The 19,275-nt window shown below is 37.6% G+C and overlaps 1 protein-coding gene across 8 annotated transcripts in view; it reads left to right on the top strand.

Annotated features, from left to right (window-relative positions):
- EYA4 (EYA transcriptional coactivator and phosphatase 4) overlaps nucleotides 1–19,275 on the top strand; it is a gene marked incomplete at both ends in the record, with an annotated part of 121,131 nt that overhangs the window by 56,196 nt on the left and 45,660 nt on the right. For all 8 annotated transcript variants that reach the window (XM_084202682.1, XM_084202681.1, XM_084202684.1 and 5 more), the window contains one exon: nucleotides 192–241. In XM_084202682.1, coding sequence (XP_084058808.1) covers nucleotides 192–241 — 50 coding nt within the window. The remainder of the gene's footprint in view (nucleotides 1–191; nucleotides 242–19,275) is intronic.

Raw genomic sequence — 19,275 nt, forward strand, 5'->3', positions numbered from 1 at the left:
GCAGCTGTTCATGGGACAATAATGAAACACACTGTTTAGTACAGCAAACCGCTGCTGTAAAGTGCGGGAAACGTTTTATAGAGATCCCGGTGAGCAGAGCAGGATCCGCTCTAAGTTCTGCTGGAATGGGGGGAGAGCAAGAGGAAGTTGTGATTCAAGTGGGGGTAACCAGGACTGCTTTGCTCCTGCAGGTGAAGAAGCCGTGTCCAGAGTCCGATGGTTCAGAGCCGCAGAATCCCAGGTACGGTGCTGGAGGGATGACGCCGACTGACTGTGGTGCAGTGGTGGAGAGCGAGGCTGAGCCGCACCGTGGACTTGTAGCACCAGAGCCCCAGAGTTACGTTTTGCAAAGAAAGAGTGGTTGGATCAGTTGTAATGGTTTTCACTCTAGAAAAAGGATTTTTCCCTTTTCCCGGGCAAAGATGCAGCCTAGAGTCTGGGTTGTTGAGTTTAGATGATGGCATAGCACTGAATGGTCACATTAAATTAAAAAACAATCCCAACTATTAAGAAATGTAGAGAAATCTGTGTGACCAGACCTCACTTTCTTCAGTTATCCCTTTTCTACATATCTGAGTCTTGAAGTTTATTGAAAATATAGTTTATTTCCAGTGTGGAAAACTAATTATTTATTTGGGAAAATTTGCCCTTACCAAAACTTCATTTTGTTTTCACATGTGAAAAACATGCTGTGTTCATAAGCTGGAAAGAAGCCGTACATTCCTCTCCTGCACAGTCATTTCTAATATCATGTGCATGGGAAAAAGGAAAAGGATTTAACTTCCATGTTCCACGCATGTATGTACCTGTATGGATAATTTTGAGCAAGTGACGTAGTAGCTGTTTTAGATGTGCATCTTCCTTGTGGTTAGTGAACTGGAAGATAGTTTTCTTCAATATTTAGTGAGTGCTCCTTGTCTTTGTTTTGCTTCTGTATAGAAGACTATTTCAGTGTCATGAAGGTTCAGAAGCCTTCATTATGAGGGGAGAGCTACAATATAAACCTGACATTTCACTAACATTGTCACTAAAACTCAGAACAGTTAAATAATTCAAGGTTTGTACCACAAACCCATCCTTACCTATATCTTAACTATGTTTCTTAGTTCAAGGTTTGTCCCCCAAACCCATCCTTACCTATATCTTAACTATGTTCCTTAATTATTGCAGCAGGATCCTCTGGGGGTCACCTGCAGCATCCAAGGCCATTATAGTATCTGTGCCTTGACCTGCACTATGCGCCATCCCAATTTCTTTGATTAGCTCATGTCTGTTATTAATATGTATTTTCATTTACTTTGGTTAGAACTGAAAAGGGAAGAGATAGTTCAATGTCCAAATATGCTTTCAGTGTGGTCATTAGCAGTTTTGACCTGAGCTTCAGTGGAAACCTGCTTTGCCCTTCAGTACTCACAACTTCTAAATGAAAAACTTATCTGCTGTGCTGCTGCTTTGGATTAAAATTTAATATAAAGGTCAAGTTCTTTCGAAGTATTTTGACACCATGGAGAATCCCAGCGTAGCATAACACTCATATACAAGTGTGTAGTTTTAAGTATCATGATTGCCCAAATGAGACTGTTGTATCTATGAATTCCAGTCTGATGTAATTTCATCAAAGTGTGATGAAAACAAACTGCAACAAACCTGAGGACCCTGAATGCAATGTACTGTTATTATCTCTGCACATCAGGAAATTTCTTACAAGCTAGAGTTAAATTCTTCATGCTGTGTCTGAGGAACAAGATACTTTTTTTTTCTCCTGAACGTGCAAGAGAACCCATGTTACAAATAGTTAATCTGGTAGTTTCATTTTTTGAAGTACATTCTCAAACAGAAACACTTTTCATTTTAAGCTCTGCAGCCTCAGTTGGAGGTTATATCAGACAGAGTTGAAATTAGAGTTCCAAGCCTGAGCATAGGCAGTGCTGTGTACACAGCCTGAAGTGGGATTTTTTGGTTGCAATGTGACTTTTGGTCTTAGAGAGGAATCTCTGACAGACCTTGGGCTGGAGCAGCACTAGAGGGCTCTGTGTGGCACATCACACTTCAGAGCCTGGAGCAAGGTAATTCTTCTCTAAACAAGGCTTAAGTGAAAACACTGCACATAAAATGAAACATCAGCATAAAAATGAATGCTGGAGACACACTGCCTTACAGAATAGCTCCTGGCTTGGGACCTAAGGCCAATATCATTCATTTATTTAGCTAGCTTTATAGTCTGTTAGTTTTGGATTTGAAACTATTACAATAAATGCAGATGGAAAGTGTTTTTACAGTAGGGAAGTAATTAAATTGGGTGTGGGAACTTTGTCAGGAGAATTCTTGGAGTGACATGTGTGTATCAGCAGATTCTTTGTCTTGCTTGGCCTGGGTTTGTCTTTTAGAAAGAAGCAGTCAAACTGCAGATGTGACTACTAAATTTTTTAAGGGATATACTAACCTATGCAGCATGTTAAAAAATGCTTTCCAGAAGGGACCAGCTATACATCAATAAAAATCAACCTTCCCAGCATTTATTTAGAGAAAGTATTTCTTGTCGTAACAGACAGGTAAATTACACAGAGGGAAAGGGATCTTTAGTTAAGAATTGAAGTTATGGTGAATAGGCAAGCTGTAAACACAAAAGGAAACATATGACTCTTCAATGTCACTGACAGATATTTTGATCCACAGACAACTTTGTCTTACAAATTCTGTCATAGTTTCTTGGGATTTTTTTAATCAAATCCCTGTGAAGGGGTTCTGAATACTTCCTTTTATACCTAGGTGGTGGAATTATACCTTACAGTGGTGGCTTTGTGGCTGTATCAAAATTATGGCATTCTTTCTTTATAATTCTGCAGTAAAAGTCAAATTCACCCTGCAGCCCTAGATAGATATCCAGTCATGCAAAATGCTTTCTGGGGATGTTGGTGTGTGATAGAGAGGCAGTGAATACTTGGGACTTGCCAACTGTTCCACCACAAGTCTGGAGCAGGTAAGAGCAGCATGATGGACAGTTCTGACATGCTGGCCCTGTATCAAATTCACTAGCAAGGTTAGGGAGAGAAGTTCCTCTCTTCAGAGCCTACAGACATACATTGCTCTTAATTTTCTTATATGACAGATAACTTTAAAATGGTATCAATCCTGAGTGTGCTGAACAGCTCCTTCGTGAAATTTAATGTCATACAAGAATTGCTGAAGTCTAGTGCAGTGCTTGAAAGTTAACTTGTTTGTAGTTATCAACAATCTTCCTTTTCACTTAAATAATAAAAAAGCCATTTTAATTCTAATAATGAATAATTTTGATGCCCTAAAACCTGTAAGCCACACTTAAAACCTCATACCATGTGACCTGTGGAAATGCTAGAATATGTGTTATTCTGAAGTCTGATAAAATGCTAAATATGAAGTCTGGGACTCCTGCTCACACTCAGCAACAGCATATTCTATTTGGCCATACATCCCAGGGCAGCATCTTTCTTTGACATAGCAGTCTGCTTGATGAATGCATCTCTCCTACCCCCAAATCCTCCTTCTCATACCACCAGGCCTGCCAGAGATTCCACTGTAAGAACAAAGTCACGTCAGGAATTGAGGCATGAGAGTAAGTGATGGTTTCTCTGGGCTATAAAATGAAATAGGGAGGAGAGAAATGAAATGAGGGAGTGGAAGTCATTGCAAATGGAAATTCAGCAGGGTCTTCTACTGCTTCCTCAAAGTTCGCTGATTATAGGAAAAAAATGGTTTTTACCATCTGGAGAGGATGGAAGACTGCAGCAGAATGAAGAGATTTTTCTGACAGTTTAAACACAGTTTCTTTTTTTCCTGGAAGGGTAAAGGAAAATGGCTGAATATTTCACATACTTTCCTTCTTTAAGCTATGGTATTTATGTTGTGATGAAGCTATCTGTAGGAAGAAAGGGAAAACTTGAAGGTTTTGATGGGTGGTTTTGTAAGTTAGGGATAAAATTTAGCTTATAAAATCAACTTAGGAGTACTTAGGATGCATAGTGTCGAAAATACATCACTTGTGTATGTACAGAAGGGTGATGGATTTTTGTACTAGTTAAAATTAAGCCCCGCAGAGCAAGAAGCCCTCCACTTTATTGCTTGATTTTTACTACAAACCTGTGGATCCAATATTTCCAGTAATATCCATTCTTCCTGACTTTTCCTTTGCATACTTTAAAAAAAAATATCTAAAAGCAAAGTAAAAGGAAATGAAGCCAGTCTTAAGTAAATCCTCCCATTTAAAACTTTATCAGATGCTGTAAGATTAAAACTTTATCAGATGCTGTAAGAAGAGTGTAAATCAGGGACACTACAATTACTGCATTGATACTGGTTAGATGGGGTTTGTCCCTATGTGGTACCAAACTACAAATTCACCAGTGATGATCACTGAATCATATGCACAGATCAAGTTGCCAGATAAAGCAGTTATCCAAAAAAGTGCACAAGGATTTTTTATGTGTTTAAAAAGGCCTCCAGTATTTCAATTCAATATGGGCTTCAGTGAGGTTGCTAGCATAGATTGCAGCTGTTCATCAGATGATTGCTGTTCTGTTTTTCAACACCCACGCTTCTATGTGCGCCACAAAGTAAGATTTAAAAGATATTAATTCCTGTTTCTGTTTCATCTTAAAAGTCTTTCTTAAAACTTTTGAATGAGAAGTAGGCTTTCACATTTTCTCACTGGTCTCATTTTGATACCTATTCATGGTTTTTATTGGTCAGGATACAGAGTGCACATGCACATCCAGAGACAATTATTGTCATTAATGCATTCACCAGCAAACAGATGGTATTGAATGTCAGTGAGAGCTACCACAGTTTTCCCATTCACTTCTCTTGACCAAAGTTTGTTTCCTTGGCAGTTTGGTCTCACTGTTGTGGATGCAATGTTCGCTATGTTCACTGGATCTGAGCTATGCTAATGCTGCGTGTGTGCATTACCAAACAACGTTTCCATGAACATTCACACACTTAAAAACCCATAAAAATAAAAGTAACATGTATCTTGTGTATCTTATTCCACACAACCAGATCATCGTGTTTCATTCTCATTGGTTTCAACTAAAATACACCTGAGATTTCTTCCACCAACTAATTCCCTCAACAAGACCTTAACAGTCTTATCTCAGAAGGAGCATAGTGATGGTTCATTCTTTCAGTCAGGCCTTGGTTACCAGATCTAACACTGTAACTCCTGAGCCCAAATCCGAGCTTTACATCACCTTCTGTGATGAAGCTTTCATGCCTTTTCCATGACTTTGAAAGTTGCTGACCATCTGCCTACATGTTCCTAGTAGAGTGGGATCAGCAGTACCTTCCCTTTCATTTGCAGTTCGAGAGATGAACAGCATTATTCTTATATAGTAAAGAGGAGCTTGCAATTGAGCTGCTGAGCAAGAAAAGCCAGCAATAGCTATGGAAATTGTGATTAAAGTTTCAGCAATTATAATTTAAAAAAAAACATAATATTTGTTGTGCAGTAAAAATTAGCAAATCAGTCTACTCAGATTTCATATGCATTGTTTAAACACATTAGGCTCCCTAATTTTCTTCTCATACATGTCTTAGAAGCTTTTTTAGAAGGTAAGGGTTTGTTGTCTTGTGAACCATATGTAGCTTGTCTTGACCAGAGGACAATGCTTTTCTGGGTCAGAACTGTAGCTCCACTTTATCCCCATATTGAATAATCTGTAGATCATTATGACGTGATAAATGGGCTTCATTTGAGGAAATTAGTTATTGAGAAGACTCTGATTTAGACTTTGAAGGTGAAATTCCTCTCATCCTGAAGTAGACATGTAAGGTAGACACTTTTGAAATGCTATTTATTTGAGCTTCTTTCTATTGACACCTTACTGTATCTGTCTTCCCCTGGGAAACCATGCAGAGTCTACCAGCAATCACCTGTTGCTCTGCTGATTTATTGTAAGACCAGCTAGATACACAATTTGACCAAAGGCAATGAAAGCATTTCTTTCAATTTTATAGGTTAAGCATTTCTGCATAACTGGTCAATTCCAGAAGGGAATACCTGCAAAAATAAGATTAATCTTTAGCCAGGAAAAAAGACTTTTTGACTGGTTTCTGATATTTCTTGGACTTGGAGCAGGCTATAAGGAGAAACAGACCCAGCAAAAGAAATTTTCTGTGAAAAGACAGAATAATTAAATTGAAAGATTGTCACAAGTAATTTTGGGGACTGGAAGAAAAACTAGTCAACAAGAGCGATGGTATATGCCAGAGTATAGCATTCATGTCAGTGAGGCCACTACAGTTACAAGCACTTCACCTAAGAGAAATGTTTGAAAGGATCAAGCCCAAACTACTCAGTCAAGACAGCGACTGACAAAAAACATACAACAATTTTCCAATTTTAAAATAATTTCATTCTGGAATAAGATTTCTCATAAAGACTACATTCTGGGACACACAGACTTTGCTTGCAGAGAATGTTTTATACAAATCTGGTACTTATTAAAGTTTTGTGCACTCATTTAGTCTGCATGCCACTTAGGCAGTTGGAATCAATCAAAGTATTTGGGAGATGATTCTTCACATACGTGTAACTGAGTGACACACAGCAACCATGACAATTGCACTACAGTTTCTGCAAGGAGTAGTGCCTTGTTACGAGAGTTTTATTTTCAGGCATGTAGCTTTCAGGCTGTGCAAGTCTCTCCTTTTTTTTTAGATCAGTCTGTGTGGTGTCTCTCTGCTTTCTGAGCACTGATGTTCTCATTCTTTCAATTTAAAAATTCAGTCTTCTGATTACCCAAGGCCTATTGAAGCTGGTCACTGCCTGCCCATCAGGTTTTGTTGGCTCTGGATCAAGCTCCCAAAGAGTTCTAAAAATGTATATGATATGTTTACAGAAATTACAATAATCTATTTAGAGTGCAAATACATGGTAACTGATGACATCACAGGGAAGTATTTTAATGGTTTATATTAACAGCTCCCCATGGCTTATAACAATAATAGTAATGTATTTTTTTTATATTTCATGTCTGTTAAAAATTCCTGGGGTTTTTTGTTACTATTGGTCATAACATATTTTCTGTGATATTAATAATAATTTATCCCTGTGATCCCAAGCCAGATCATGTCACTGTTTAGATTTCCATTAACCTGAATCAGTGATGGGTCAGACTTCGGAATGAATGAAAGCAAGAAAAACTAAGGGATTTTTTTTGTCTGTTTGTTTGTGTTTGTTTTTGGGGTTTTGTTTGTTTTGTGGGTTTTGTTTGTTTGTTTTTATCACCACATTGAAAAAATGGATAAACAAGATTCTAACATAAGTGTTAGTGGAAGTAATCTGGAGATTTTGGAGATCAAAGTGCCTTGTGATTTTTGACTTTGCTAAAGAGAGCAGGATTTCTGGATTAATTAATGTATCCATCAAACTTTTATAATTGTTGAATCTGCAGGAATATCTTAGGGTAAATACTGGTTTTGAGTGAAAGAAGATAACCTAGGATTACACCTACAAATGTTTTTGCTTGATCCAGTAGTCTCTTAGAGCCTTATCCTAAAATTTTAACTGGATTTTGAGCCATAAAATAAGAGTGTTTGTTCTTCTTACGTGTGCAGCACATGTAATAACAATGAGAAGGAGCTCTGTTTCTTTCTCCTGTAGTCTATTTTTTGCTCTGTTATATCACATTACAGCAGTACACAAGAGAACTAATTCAGACTCTGTTCCAACTTCTTTGACCTCTTGTATACTCTAAATATATTTTACCATTGGTGAGCCTGAACAGTAAAAGTATTTGATTCCACCTACTTTGCACTTCAAAGTAGGTGGAATATAGCTAAAAAAATTCCGAGAAGAATGTAGACAATAAAAAGAAAATGGCCATTGAGATCCAAATCGCCTGTTCTGAGACTGGTTTGCTTTTTACATGAATCATATTTTTTCTCAGATATTTTAAAGTGTAATTTTTTGGCTAGATGTTTCACATTTTAAATGTCGTCAGTCAGTCCCATGTACTCAGTAAACAGTTAACAAACACCACTCAGTTATTATGCTGTGATCATATTTACCATATCAGAATTCACCTCTTTACCATCCTACTAGGCCCTGATCAGTCTTTAGAGAAAAAATAAGTAGGAAATAAAAATAGAAGTGTCATGGTTTATGCCCAGCTAGCAACCAAGCACCACACAACTTCACCATCCACACACCCACCCCGGTGGAATGGGGAGAAGAATCAAAAGTAAAGCTTGTAGCTTGAGATAAAACTGTGTAATAATTGAAAGAAAGTAAAATATCTAATCATAGTAAATAAGAAGAAGAAGAAAAGAAAAGTACAAACAAGTGATGCACAAGAGAGTTCCTCACTGTTTGCTGATTAATGCCAGACCCTGTCCCAGAACCCAGATAATCCCCACTTCTGGGTAACTCCTCCACTTCATAAGTTGGACATGGTATTCCATGGTGTGGAATATCCCTTTGGCCCATTCAGGTCACCTGCCCAGCTATGCTCCCTCCCAGCCTTTTTTGCATACCTCTTCAGTGGCATGAGACACAAAAGAAAAAGGTCCCTGACTTAGGATAAACACAACTTACCAAAACCAAAACATTCTCATGCTGAATCCAAAACAGAGCTGCAACAGCTACTGAGAAGAAATTAACTCTATCACAGCTAAGGACAAGAACAAATAAAAAAAAGAAAATCCAGATAAAAAGAGACCACATGCAAATAAGGTGATTGAGACCACATGCAAATAAGGTAACTGCAAGATTGCTTTCTTTTTTCCTACCATCTGCATATTCCATACATTACACAAATGCATGTTAAGCCTGCTGTAATATTTTAGGCTTTGCCTCCTCTCCTTATGTTAAGACAGCCTTATCAGAGAGCAGTTCTGTACCTCAGCTCCCTCCACACTCAGCTCAGTCTGAGCACCAGTCGGTGTTGTTCTCCTCTGGGAAGAGAAGTCACAGGATCCAGATGACAGGGAGGGAAAGAGACTCCTCCATAAGCAGCATCTGGCTCTTTGGCAGATTTGTCAAGCACTTCTGCTAATGGGTTTGGATTTACCCAGGGGTCTTTTATGTGGTTACATTGCAGATGGTCTGTCTGTTCTATCTTCTCCTTTTGAACACTTTTATTTAAAAAAAAAACCAAACTGATAAGGTTCTTTATAGGTCTCACAAGATGCCTGTGCAGGCTCCTTTCTGTTAGTCATTGCAAAGCTTTCCATATATCCAAATGTGTGTCTTGAGTTTTGTTGGCAATTCTGGACTTAGTTCTCCAGTTTAGCTGCCAAGTGATATAATTTACTGTGATCCGAGTTCGTATTATTGTCAGATTTCTTTGGGAATTTCTTAATGTCATTTGTAGAGCAGAAGTAACTTTACCTCCTCTTAAAGCATGAAATATACTTGCCTTCCACTAGCCATCCACCTTTGAAAACATAAGTTTAAATCTGGTTTTGGTTAAATGTGAAAATTAGCATGATGGTCTCAATCTAATTCACAGGGGATTTGTGTCTGCCATTTAAGAGAGGCCCAGGACTGAAGCAACAAGTCTGTGGGAAGGTATGTTTGGCAGAGCTATGGAGAAACGCACATGCAGTGCCCAAATAAATAAAGCAATTCCACGGATCAACTTTTTAACAGAATTATTTATTGTGTGGTGCAAGTGCAGAAGAGGGCAGAGAGGGAGGACATCCTGTTTGGTGAATTCCGTTTAAGTTCTGTTTCAATTTACAACTAAATCTCTGTCACTTTAATTTTTAAGGGTTTTGGGATTTTATTTGCTTTTCAGTGTAGAAGTAATTGGCAGGTGACTAGACATAAGATCATGTTTTATTCCTATGTTATTTCAGGCTTATGTCTTATTTTCCTTCTAATTATGTAGATTAAATTAAATAGAAAATAAACCCCTGTGCTCTCAAAGATGTAGTGCTTTTCATGACTTTCTCAAAATAGTACCAGAGAAGCACTTTCATCCCTCTTAGCGTTTCATTATTATACCATGTTTCCCAACAGCAATATTTTAACATTTGCTGAGAAACAAGAATAAATGTATTATAGAAAGCAGTCATGTTATTATGAACATCTCTCACCCTGCCCTGTCTCACAAGCCAGGTTCTTGGGGAACCAGTGGGGAACCTGTGCTAAATGCAGTCAAGTTACAGTCTTGCATCTGCAGCATGGATGTGGGTGGACATAACCAACAGCACTGCAGGGCTTGTTTCCTTTACCTTGTTTTTCCCTTAGCACTTGGACAGAAGTGGACATCTAATGATTTTAAAAGGCTAAGCATTATGTCAGAAGTCTTGATGAGATCCAGCCATTTGGTGTAAGCCATGTTTTGAACAGAGGGAGCTCTAAAGGAGGGTGTCCAGCAGAGAGGCTGGTTCCCAGGGCTGCTGTGTGTGTGCTGGGGCAGTGAGGGCTGGAGTGCTGGCTCTGCCAGCCCCACTCCGTGGCTCTGGCCAGGCAGGCAGGTATGCCCTGGCCTGGGGGCTGGCTTATCAGCATGGCTTATGAGCTGGAAATGGAGGTGTTACAGATTTGCAGCTGCTACCTGCCCTTCTTGTGGCCCAAGGGGATAATTCAGGGGAGAGGAACTGTGCCCCAGAGTTCTCAGCCACACGTATTTATTAACTCTTAGAAAAATCACCTACTTCACCCCAAATGAAAAAGGTGTGTATGCTTTAAGTTTCAAATTATAAAATAACTTGGGGAAATCAAACAGCAAAGCAAAATGAAGTGTAGCCATTTTATTTCAGTTGTAAAGAACAGCCAGCGTCAGTGCATTTATCAGAGCATCATTGTCTCTCTTGCTCAGGATAATGGAATTTGTTTTGGGTGTTATTAGTTATTAGTTCTTTTAGGTTCCTCCAGGCAATAAGGTCATCCTGGGCAAAATGACAAGGGATGTGTGCAGCACACCTAGTGTACCTTGCCATCCAGAATGGCTGTGCCCAGCTACCCCTTACAGTGATCAGATGCTGAAGCAGTTAAGACATCAGGCAGTCAGCAAGTTGCATGTATTTGTTTTATATTCTAAACCAAACTCATTGGTGGGACTGCAATTAGAGAATAGACATAATTGCTTTTGACACAAAGTGTTTTGGAGCCAAACATAATGTGCTCCACATGAGGTAAACTACAGAATATTTGTCTTGGGAGCCAAGATTCAGATCAGGTTTAACTTATAAGGGGAACTTCACTGTTAAAAGTGAGATGTGTTAATGTTTCCCACGTTAAGACTGCTTGCCAGTAATTCTCTGTATATTGTATTTACCAAGAGAAGTTTCAGAATGTTTGCATTAAAATATGAATAGAGCATGAAAACTACAAGTTTTTGGCAACTCCTGTTCTGCCTAGTCTGTCATCATAACTCATCCTTTCTGGAAGCTGATGAAGTTCTTGCAAGGCCCCTGTACTGGTGGCTAAAGAAATTACATTGAAATGAAGTATGGTCACCATACAGCACACCTGAAAGAGCTTTTTTTTTGCTTTGGACATTCCCTGGTGAAGAAGAACCATTGTACAATAACTAGTTTGAAATATAACAGACATCTCAATTTAGGGTGAGTCAGACACAAACCACCCTTGCTCTTTTTTTAATGAAAATATGAGTTCATGCTTACATCATGCTGTCCAGGCTCCACTGAAGCCAACAGCAAAATTCCCAGCCCTTCATCCCTGATTTCCCAATTTTATATTTGCTTAAATATTGTCTGATATGAATACAGTTGACATTACTATATTTAAATTCATCATATTCTGACTGCAATAAGCAGTGTCATTTTGAAGGCTGCATTTTACAAAGGACAGATTAGCAACAGGCTACTAATTGGCAGAGCTTATCATCTCCACGTTCCTCTGTATATATGAGTAACAGTCTGTTGCTCAAATCAGACTCAAAACCACCAAAGAAGGACTTTGTGAGACCCTTCAGTCATTGGGTTTGTTACCTCCTGTTCCTTAGGGACACCTATCAGAGATGTGGAAGGGACTCTGGAATTTCCAGCAGATTTTTCAGGTGTGACTCTGAGCAGTTGTTGTACAGAAGTAGTGGCAGAGGGGGGAAGGCCACAGGCTTGCTGTTTGCATTCCAGCCATCTCCACAGAAGTGTTTGTTACTTGTTTATGACGCAGCACATCATGTTGTCAGAACCACAGCATTTGCAAGTGCCTGTCCCATCTGGAAGTGATCAGAAGCTGTTGTGAGAACTAATCTTGGAAAATGTGGCGCTGTGATCCAAAGACTTGCATTTAGATCTTATGTATCTGTAAACTGGTAGTTTGTATTTTGTGTAAGTTGGATACTCAACAGCTCCCCGTGGAACTGTGCTGTCATTATCACTTTTGATTTACTTAAATGCTCACATAAGGGCTTCAAAACCTACTCTAGTGTTTTGTTGTGTTTGTTTGGGTGTTTTTTGTTTGTTTGTTTTTGTTAAATAGCGGGTGCCTGTGTATCATTTTGTGTTTTCTGTTCACATGCCACGGCTTGGGATGGTCTGGTCTCTATGGAGTAAAAGAATTGAGCACCCAGCCCCTGGTTCTGCTATTCCTTCAGTCCCTGGTCCTTGACACTTACCAACTTAGATGTTCTCTCTCTGTCTCCTGGAGTGGTTTTCTCCAACCAGCTGCCTTTTTCCTTGAGAATATGGGAATTACCTATTCAGACACCACATTGCCTCTTTGGCAATTGGAGTTTACACTGATTGGAGTGTAAACCCTGATCTAAAATTGCATCCCACCAAAACTGTGGCTGTCACATTAGGATAGCCCAGAAAAGATATCTGAAAGGCTGGGACCCAGCTGGCCAGAAGGTATTATATATTATTCTGCATAGCTTTACCTTTTGTGTGTCCATTAGTCTATTATATCAGAATGGAACAGTTTCCCATATAAAACTATCATTTGCTTTCATCAACTCAAACCTATTTTAAACTTGAGAGTGGAGACAGCCTGCCTGTTTCCCTACTCTGAATCTGTGTTTTGTAATTGAACAATCTCCTGAGCATAGAGCATGTGAGCTGGAAGTTTATGCTGAGCTAAATAACTTAGTAATTCCACTCCCCCTGATTAGTCTTGATTTTTATTTATTTGTTTTAATCTTTCTTGGCTTTGGACAAGTCAGCTACATGTCCACCAGGAGAATCCAGAAATGGCTCCTAGGTATTCTGTGTTTTATCCAAAAGTGTGGAAATCCAAATTAATTTTGCATTGTCTTTTAACTGTGACAGGGAAATGACATTCATTCCCAATAAAAGTCAGAAAGCAGTGAAAAATTATTGTAATGTGGACTTGTAAACTGCACTAGAGTAGACAGTTTTCTGTGGTTTTCTGGAAACCACATTAAATGACATTAAACTGAAATAAAATGTCTCAGTCAATCAGAAACAAGGGCAGCCATGCAACTACTGGCTTTTAAGCAAATAATGGTTTTCAGCAATTATGTAGCACAACAATCCATGCTTTCTAAATTAATTGGTGTGTTTAATCATCATAAGAGCAAAGGTAAACTTCTCACTTTCAGGCACAAGAAGAAAATACCAGTTTTTCTTTTCCGACAAAAATAAACTTGAATTTTATTTAGTCATATCTTCTCACTAGAGTCACAAAGAACAAATATAATATATCCTTTTCAGTAAAAAAAATTATCAGCTTGTTACTAAAGCAATAGCCATATACTGGATTAACAAAATCTTCAACCTTTGGCAGTTGTTCCTGCAGTGAGAAAAGAGGGAAGCATAGATTTAATTAAGACAAAAAATATCTGACACCTAATTGTTAGGAAGCACAGTGAAGCTCAAGGTGGCACAGGGTCAAAAAAGGGAGGGTGATAGCAAAAGCTTAGCTGGAGAAATGGGAATGGGGGTGGGGAAGATGCTGCAGTGCTGTTAAAAGAAATGTCTTTTTCTTTAGCTGTGAATGGTGTAAGGGGGCAAGCTACAATGCCGGCCTTTGTCACCAAACCTGCTCGGCCACTTTCTCAGCTGAGCCCTCTGCATCGAGTGCATCCCAGGCACTGACACTGTCTGCCTGTCAGACAGCTCCTGTAAAGTAATACTGTCTGCAGGAGGGTTTTTTCTCCTGGTATTAGGTTTGAATAGCCAGGTGAAGAACAATAGGCAGGAAAGCAAAACTGAGATACAATCACGACTTGTGCCCTTTTATGCCCCAAAGAATTACCTAAGGAGTCCCATCCTCTGTAAGACACAGCAGTTATTTGAGATTTAAAAAGCTCTTAAACAAAATCAGGCACTTTTGAATTTTCCTCAAATTATTGTTCCTCTCCACAGTGCAGTTATTGCAATATCTGGGTATGGGTTCTTTTCCTATGAGCTTGAACTCGTGTGCTGGGAAGCTGCATGGTGATACTCAAGCTTGTATTGAATAGTCCATAGAATCTAGTACAGCTCTTATTTTAGACTTACAGTTTTGCAAAGCTCAACCTTGTGATATTCTTATTTTTTTATTACCTATGTGGTATTCCTTAACATGGTAGAAAAACTTGGATGTTTTAATTCTGTTTCACTAAGATTCCCTCTCTTTGATACCCTCTGTCTGACATTGGTTGTAGATTGATGGAAGTATTTTTATTCTTGGAATATGAATGTAACTTTACTTTTACCTCTTTCCATTATTTTTTAAATATTAATGTTGACACTGAACTTCCAAACACATAAGAAACAGAAATTATACAGCTGTAATTCACCTCCTATCCCCAAATGATTGCAAAAAGGTAAGCATTTGTTTTCTGTATTGCTAAAAAAAAAGTAATAAAACTCTGAGGAGCCTGCTGAGTTTATCAATATAACATGACATTATTTTACTGCTTCTTAGCACTGTATTGCTTTACAAGTTAAGAAAGGAGGCCTCAAGGAGAGCAAGAAGGAGGTCTTGCTAGTGTCCAGTACTATTATTTGTTTTTAAATCTGGCAAGCTTCCAAAACTTGTGTGTTGGAGGAGCAGCTTTTGGAATATTGTGCCTAGAATAGCAAAAGTTCTGCTATCTTGGCCATCTACTAAGCTTAAGATCTATAGGTGGGCTTGATGAGCCAGGGAAAACAAGAGGGGTAGTTGTCTCAATTGAACAGATTTATTTCATTCGTTGTGCTCTTCCTTCCTTGCCTTTTACAATGACCAAAAAAAAAAAAAAAATACTGCCATAAACTGTTTAACAGCTTCTGGAAAAGAAAATATTGATTTTTATTTTGGGGTTGATTAAATGATTGGAAATATTACTCATTTGAGGAGACTTTTTGGCTGTGTGTTTTGTTGCAGTATTGGTGAAGATCTTCCATGAAAAGGTGTTGGGAAGTTTTATGTTGTGTATGCATTTAAACACGTGTTTTTGTGTATATTGAGCACCAAAGAATTGTTATAAGATTGGATGTATCTGCATGTCAGTGTACATGAATTTGTATATTCTCTGGAAACCTGTCCATCATCCAGAATCTCTCTTCTCCCTCTTTCTTATTGCCCACTGTGGCCTTTGAAGGGTTGGTGTAACTTCTTTTTAATTGCATTATTTACAGTTCTTGTAGGTGCAAGTAAACATAAATTATTAGGTTGAACTATGAATGTAATTTAAAAAAAGAAAACCACAAAAAAACCTAACAAACAAATCCAAAACCAAAACCCCAAAACAAAACAAAAAAAAAAAAGCCTTTAAAATTGTGGTGTTATCTAAATTATTGATTGTTTTAAACTTTGTTGCAGATTTTATGTAGATTGGACAAATGACATTTGTATATGCACATCCATTTTGATTGTTTTTGTCAGAATAAAGGTTTGTATGAGCTAGTTCAGACTGCATATTAAAGAGAGATGAGCTTACTTGTCCTGTTCAGAAAATGGCTGAAAGCCCTGCCTAAAAAAATCTATGTAGGAAATGGAAAAAAAAATGCACTTGTCTTCAAAACAGTGTAGTTGGTCTGAGAGCTGAGCTGATACGTGTAGGAAACAGATTTAGCCAAGTTTGAACGTTCTGTTATCTCACCTTCCTATTGCACTAAAATTTGATTTGAAATAGAGGGAAAGTTGGTATAATTTCAGAACCTCCAGGGTAGCTGATAACTGAAATGGACAAGACTCTACATTTCTGTGAGAAAGTATAGAGTGTTTAAGAAATGGTGTTACAACAGGAGGGATACTAGAAATACAGGGGTGAAACTGACCTAACAATAATAGTAATAATAGGAATAGTAGTAGTAGTAGAAATAATTATAATAATAATAATATCCACTTTTGCCTCAGTGAAGTTTCATGAGATTCTACTAAAGAAATGTAGGTGAATTTCCTATCAAAGAATTTAAAATATTTTAAAAAAATTTGTTATGATTGTTTACAAACTAAATTAAATTATTCCATTTTAAATAGCATCCATCTAGTCCTTCTTTCAGTTCTCCTCTAATTTGGGTTTGCTTCAAATTCTGCACGAACGAAATGGTATTTGTAAAATGTTCTGGTGAGGCTGGGATCTGAAGTACTTTCTTTTCATGTTATAATATTTATTCTTTTATAAATCTTTGATAAATTATGTCATACTTTTGATCTTGTTGGTAAAAAAAGTTTGAACTCGATTATGAAGCAAAAAAGTTTACATTTTAAAACATCATCTCTTTCAAGAAAATTATATAAATATGTTCTACTTGTGGAATTAATAAATAATCAATGGAATTACAAGCTGTGGAAGAACCCAGCTCTTAGTCCATCTTAATAATAGTTAAACTGGAAATGTAGATAGATAACACAGTTATAGCAACCCAGATTTTCTGAAAATATATTTTATGTCTGCTGAAGAAAAGCAGTGCATAAATGATTATGTGATTGTAATGAGGGGAGGGGAAAAAAAGAGGAATTTTAAAAACAATTGTAGGAGAAAGACTTGGGCTTTTTGCCTTTAAAACAACACAACTGTAAGCTATACAGAAATAGACAGATGCAGTTGTCACATGGGGCAATGATAATTAGTCCTACTTAAACATTCTGTGCAAGGTTGGGTTATGGTTCTGGGCTCTGCACTCTGGTGGTCTGGGGTGGGGCACAAGTTCTGTTCATCCACACTTCTAAAGGTGGGACAGAAGAGGGTGGAATTTGTCTCTTTGGATGCTGTTCCTTAATTCCCTTCTTGAAAAGGTGTAACTTGAGGCTGGGGAACAGAATATGCTCTAATGAGAAGGCTCAGAATCCCCACACGGATATACTTCTGGTTCAAACCTTCTTCAGTTGGGTAGGGCTGTGCAAAGATTGGATCTAAACCCTACTGGGATCTGGGAGACTTTCTGTGAAATGGGATGTTTTAGAGACTTTTTCAGTAAGCTTCTGAAATGATCCACTAAACATGTGCAAATACCAACTTTCAAAGACTTCAAGCACAGCCAAAGCAGAATAAAAGACAAGTCTGTCTTGCCAGGTTTCAGGTTTTTGCTCAGAAGCTGGGAATAATGCAAATCTTCTTCAAACAGTCAAGAGATAATTAAAACTTATTCTTATCCAATCCATTTCCTGACAAAATGCATCTTTTTATACAATGTGGAATTTTACTTAATTATTCTAAAAAAAGCAGTTTGAGACATTGCAGGAGGGATGAAACTAAAGCTCAGTTATGTGCATGGCAGAGAAACAAAATATGTAAAATAAAATTGTACAGTGTAGTTTTTTAAGCATCTTTAACAATAAACTTTATTCCACCTAAACTGGAACACACTGCATTTACTAGAAAGCAGTCTTTAATAAATAGCTGCATAAACTTAGAAGTATTAATTACTCCTTCAGAGATTTCTTTTAAACTTTTTTTTAGTGCAGGAAAGCACATACTGAACCTGAACCTGCTTCTGATTAAGTCAGTGAAAGCAGGACTCTGATAAACATTTAGTTTGACAAAATGAATTCAAGATGTTGGAATTATTTTGTCTGTTTTACTAAGCATTTTTCCTGAATCCTCCATTCATTGAAAGATAAGATTTTACTAAGCCTGTTACATCTTCCTGAGAAATTTTTAGGCTAAAGGTAAACTAAATATATCCAGAAAAGTGAATTGAATTATATGTGTTACACAGAAGGCAACATGTGCACTTCTGTAAATAAATCACATAGGGATATATTAAAGTAATCCCTGTACTTGTTCACACAGGATGGAGCACCCAGGATACCATGCATACACATGGTTTTGTGAAAATTTTATTGATTTGGATATCCTTTTTATTCTGAATAGACTACCAATAAGTACAAGATGTCTTTTACTCCTGCAGAAAAAATATCTATTTGTGAAGGCACTGCTTTAAAAATACTTTTAGTTAATTAACTTGCCATGTCTGCGGATGGGATGTCTTTTTTGCTACAGAAAATAAATTAGGGCAATAAAAATGATTCTCAGCACAGAAGCTTTCATGCTTGTTTGGAACAAAAAGTATTCATTTTACAAAATTAAATTGTTTATGTTCCTGGCCAAGAAAATGAGAGTTAGTGGATCTAGTTTTCTGATTAAAAAAAAGATCTGATTTTTTTAAGAAAACCTGATTCATTTGACTGTGAAAAGTGGTTAAAATGGATACTTCTTAAAAAGACTAGGTAGGTGAACCAGTGATTTTGCTTCTAAAATGCTGCTGAAGTGTTTGCATCTATGGCAAGGATGTATGCCTGTCTGAAAAGCAATTGTTGTAACTTTCATGCAAACCAAGGGGAAAAAAACTTGTGTGAACTTTCTAAGCTGGAACTGCCCATTAGGTATCTGTGGGCTGATCATACTTCAACAGGAAATCATGATTTTTAAAACTGCCAAGTGAACACGTGGGGAGCATTACGTTGTATATGCAATGAAACACTCATTGCTTATTTTGTGTAGCATTCTTCTGCTCCCTTAAATACATACACGATGGAAACCCATAGACTTTTTTTAACCTTTAGCTGCTATACTTGTACAGAAACTGCTAAACAAAACCTGGCAGACTTGTAAACTACCTGAGTTAATTTTATTTCATCTAACACAGATCACATTTCCAGTAGACAACAAATAAAATGCGCTGCTGACAGATGTGTAGAAATGTATATACAATTATATGAAGAAATTGTGTTCAATGCAGTTCAAATCTCAGCTTATGCCTTTTCATTTCCTTGAATATGGCTGTAAAATTCTTACCTACTGATGCATGGCCAGCAGCAGTACCAGTTTTTTCTTGCTTATCCGGAGTGCTGCTGGGCAGGCTATCCTACCAATGGCTTAGCCAGAGCATCTCATTGTTGACTGAGGCATTTACTTGAGTAAATAGGATTCTTTGCTTCATATGGCT

This window comes from Fringilla coelebs (assembly GCF_963513975.1).
Source record: "Fringilla coelebs genome assembly, chromosome: 3".
Lineage (NCBI taxonomy): Eukaryota > Metazoa > Chordata > Aves > Passeriformes > Fringillidae > Fringilla > Fringilla coelebs.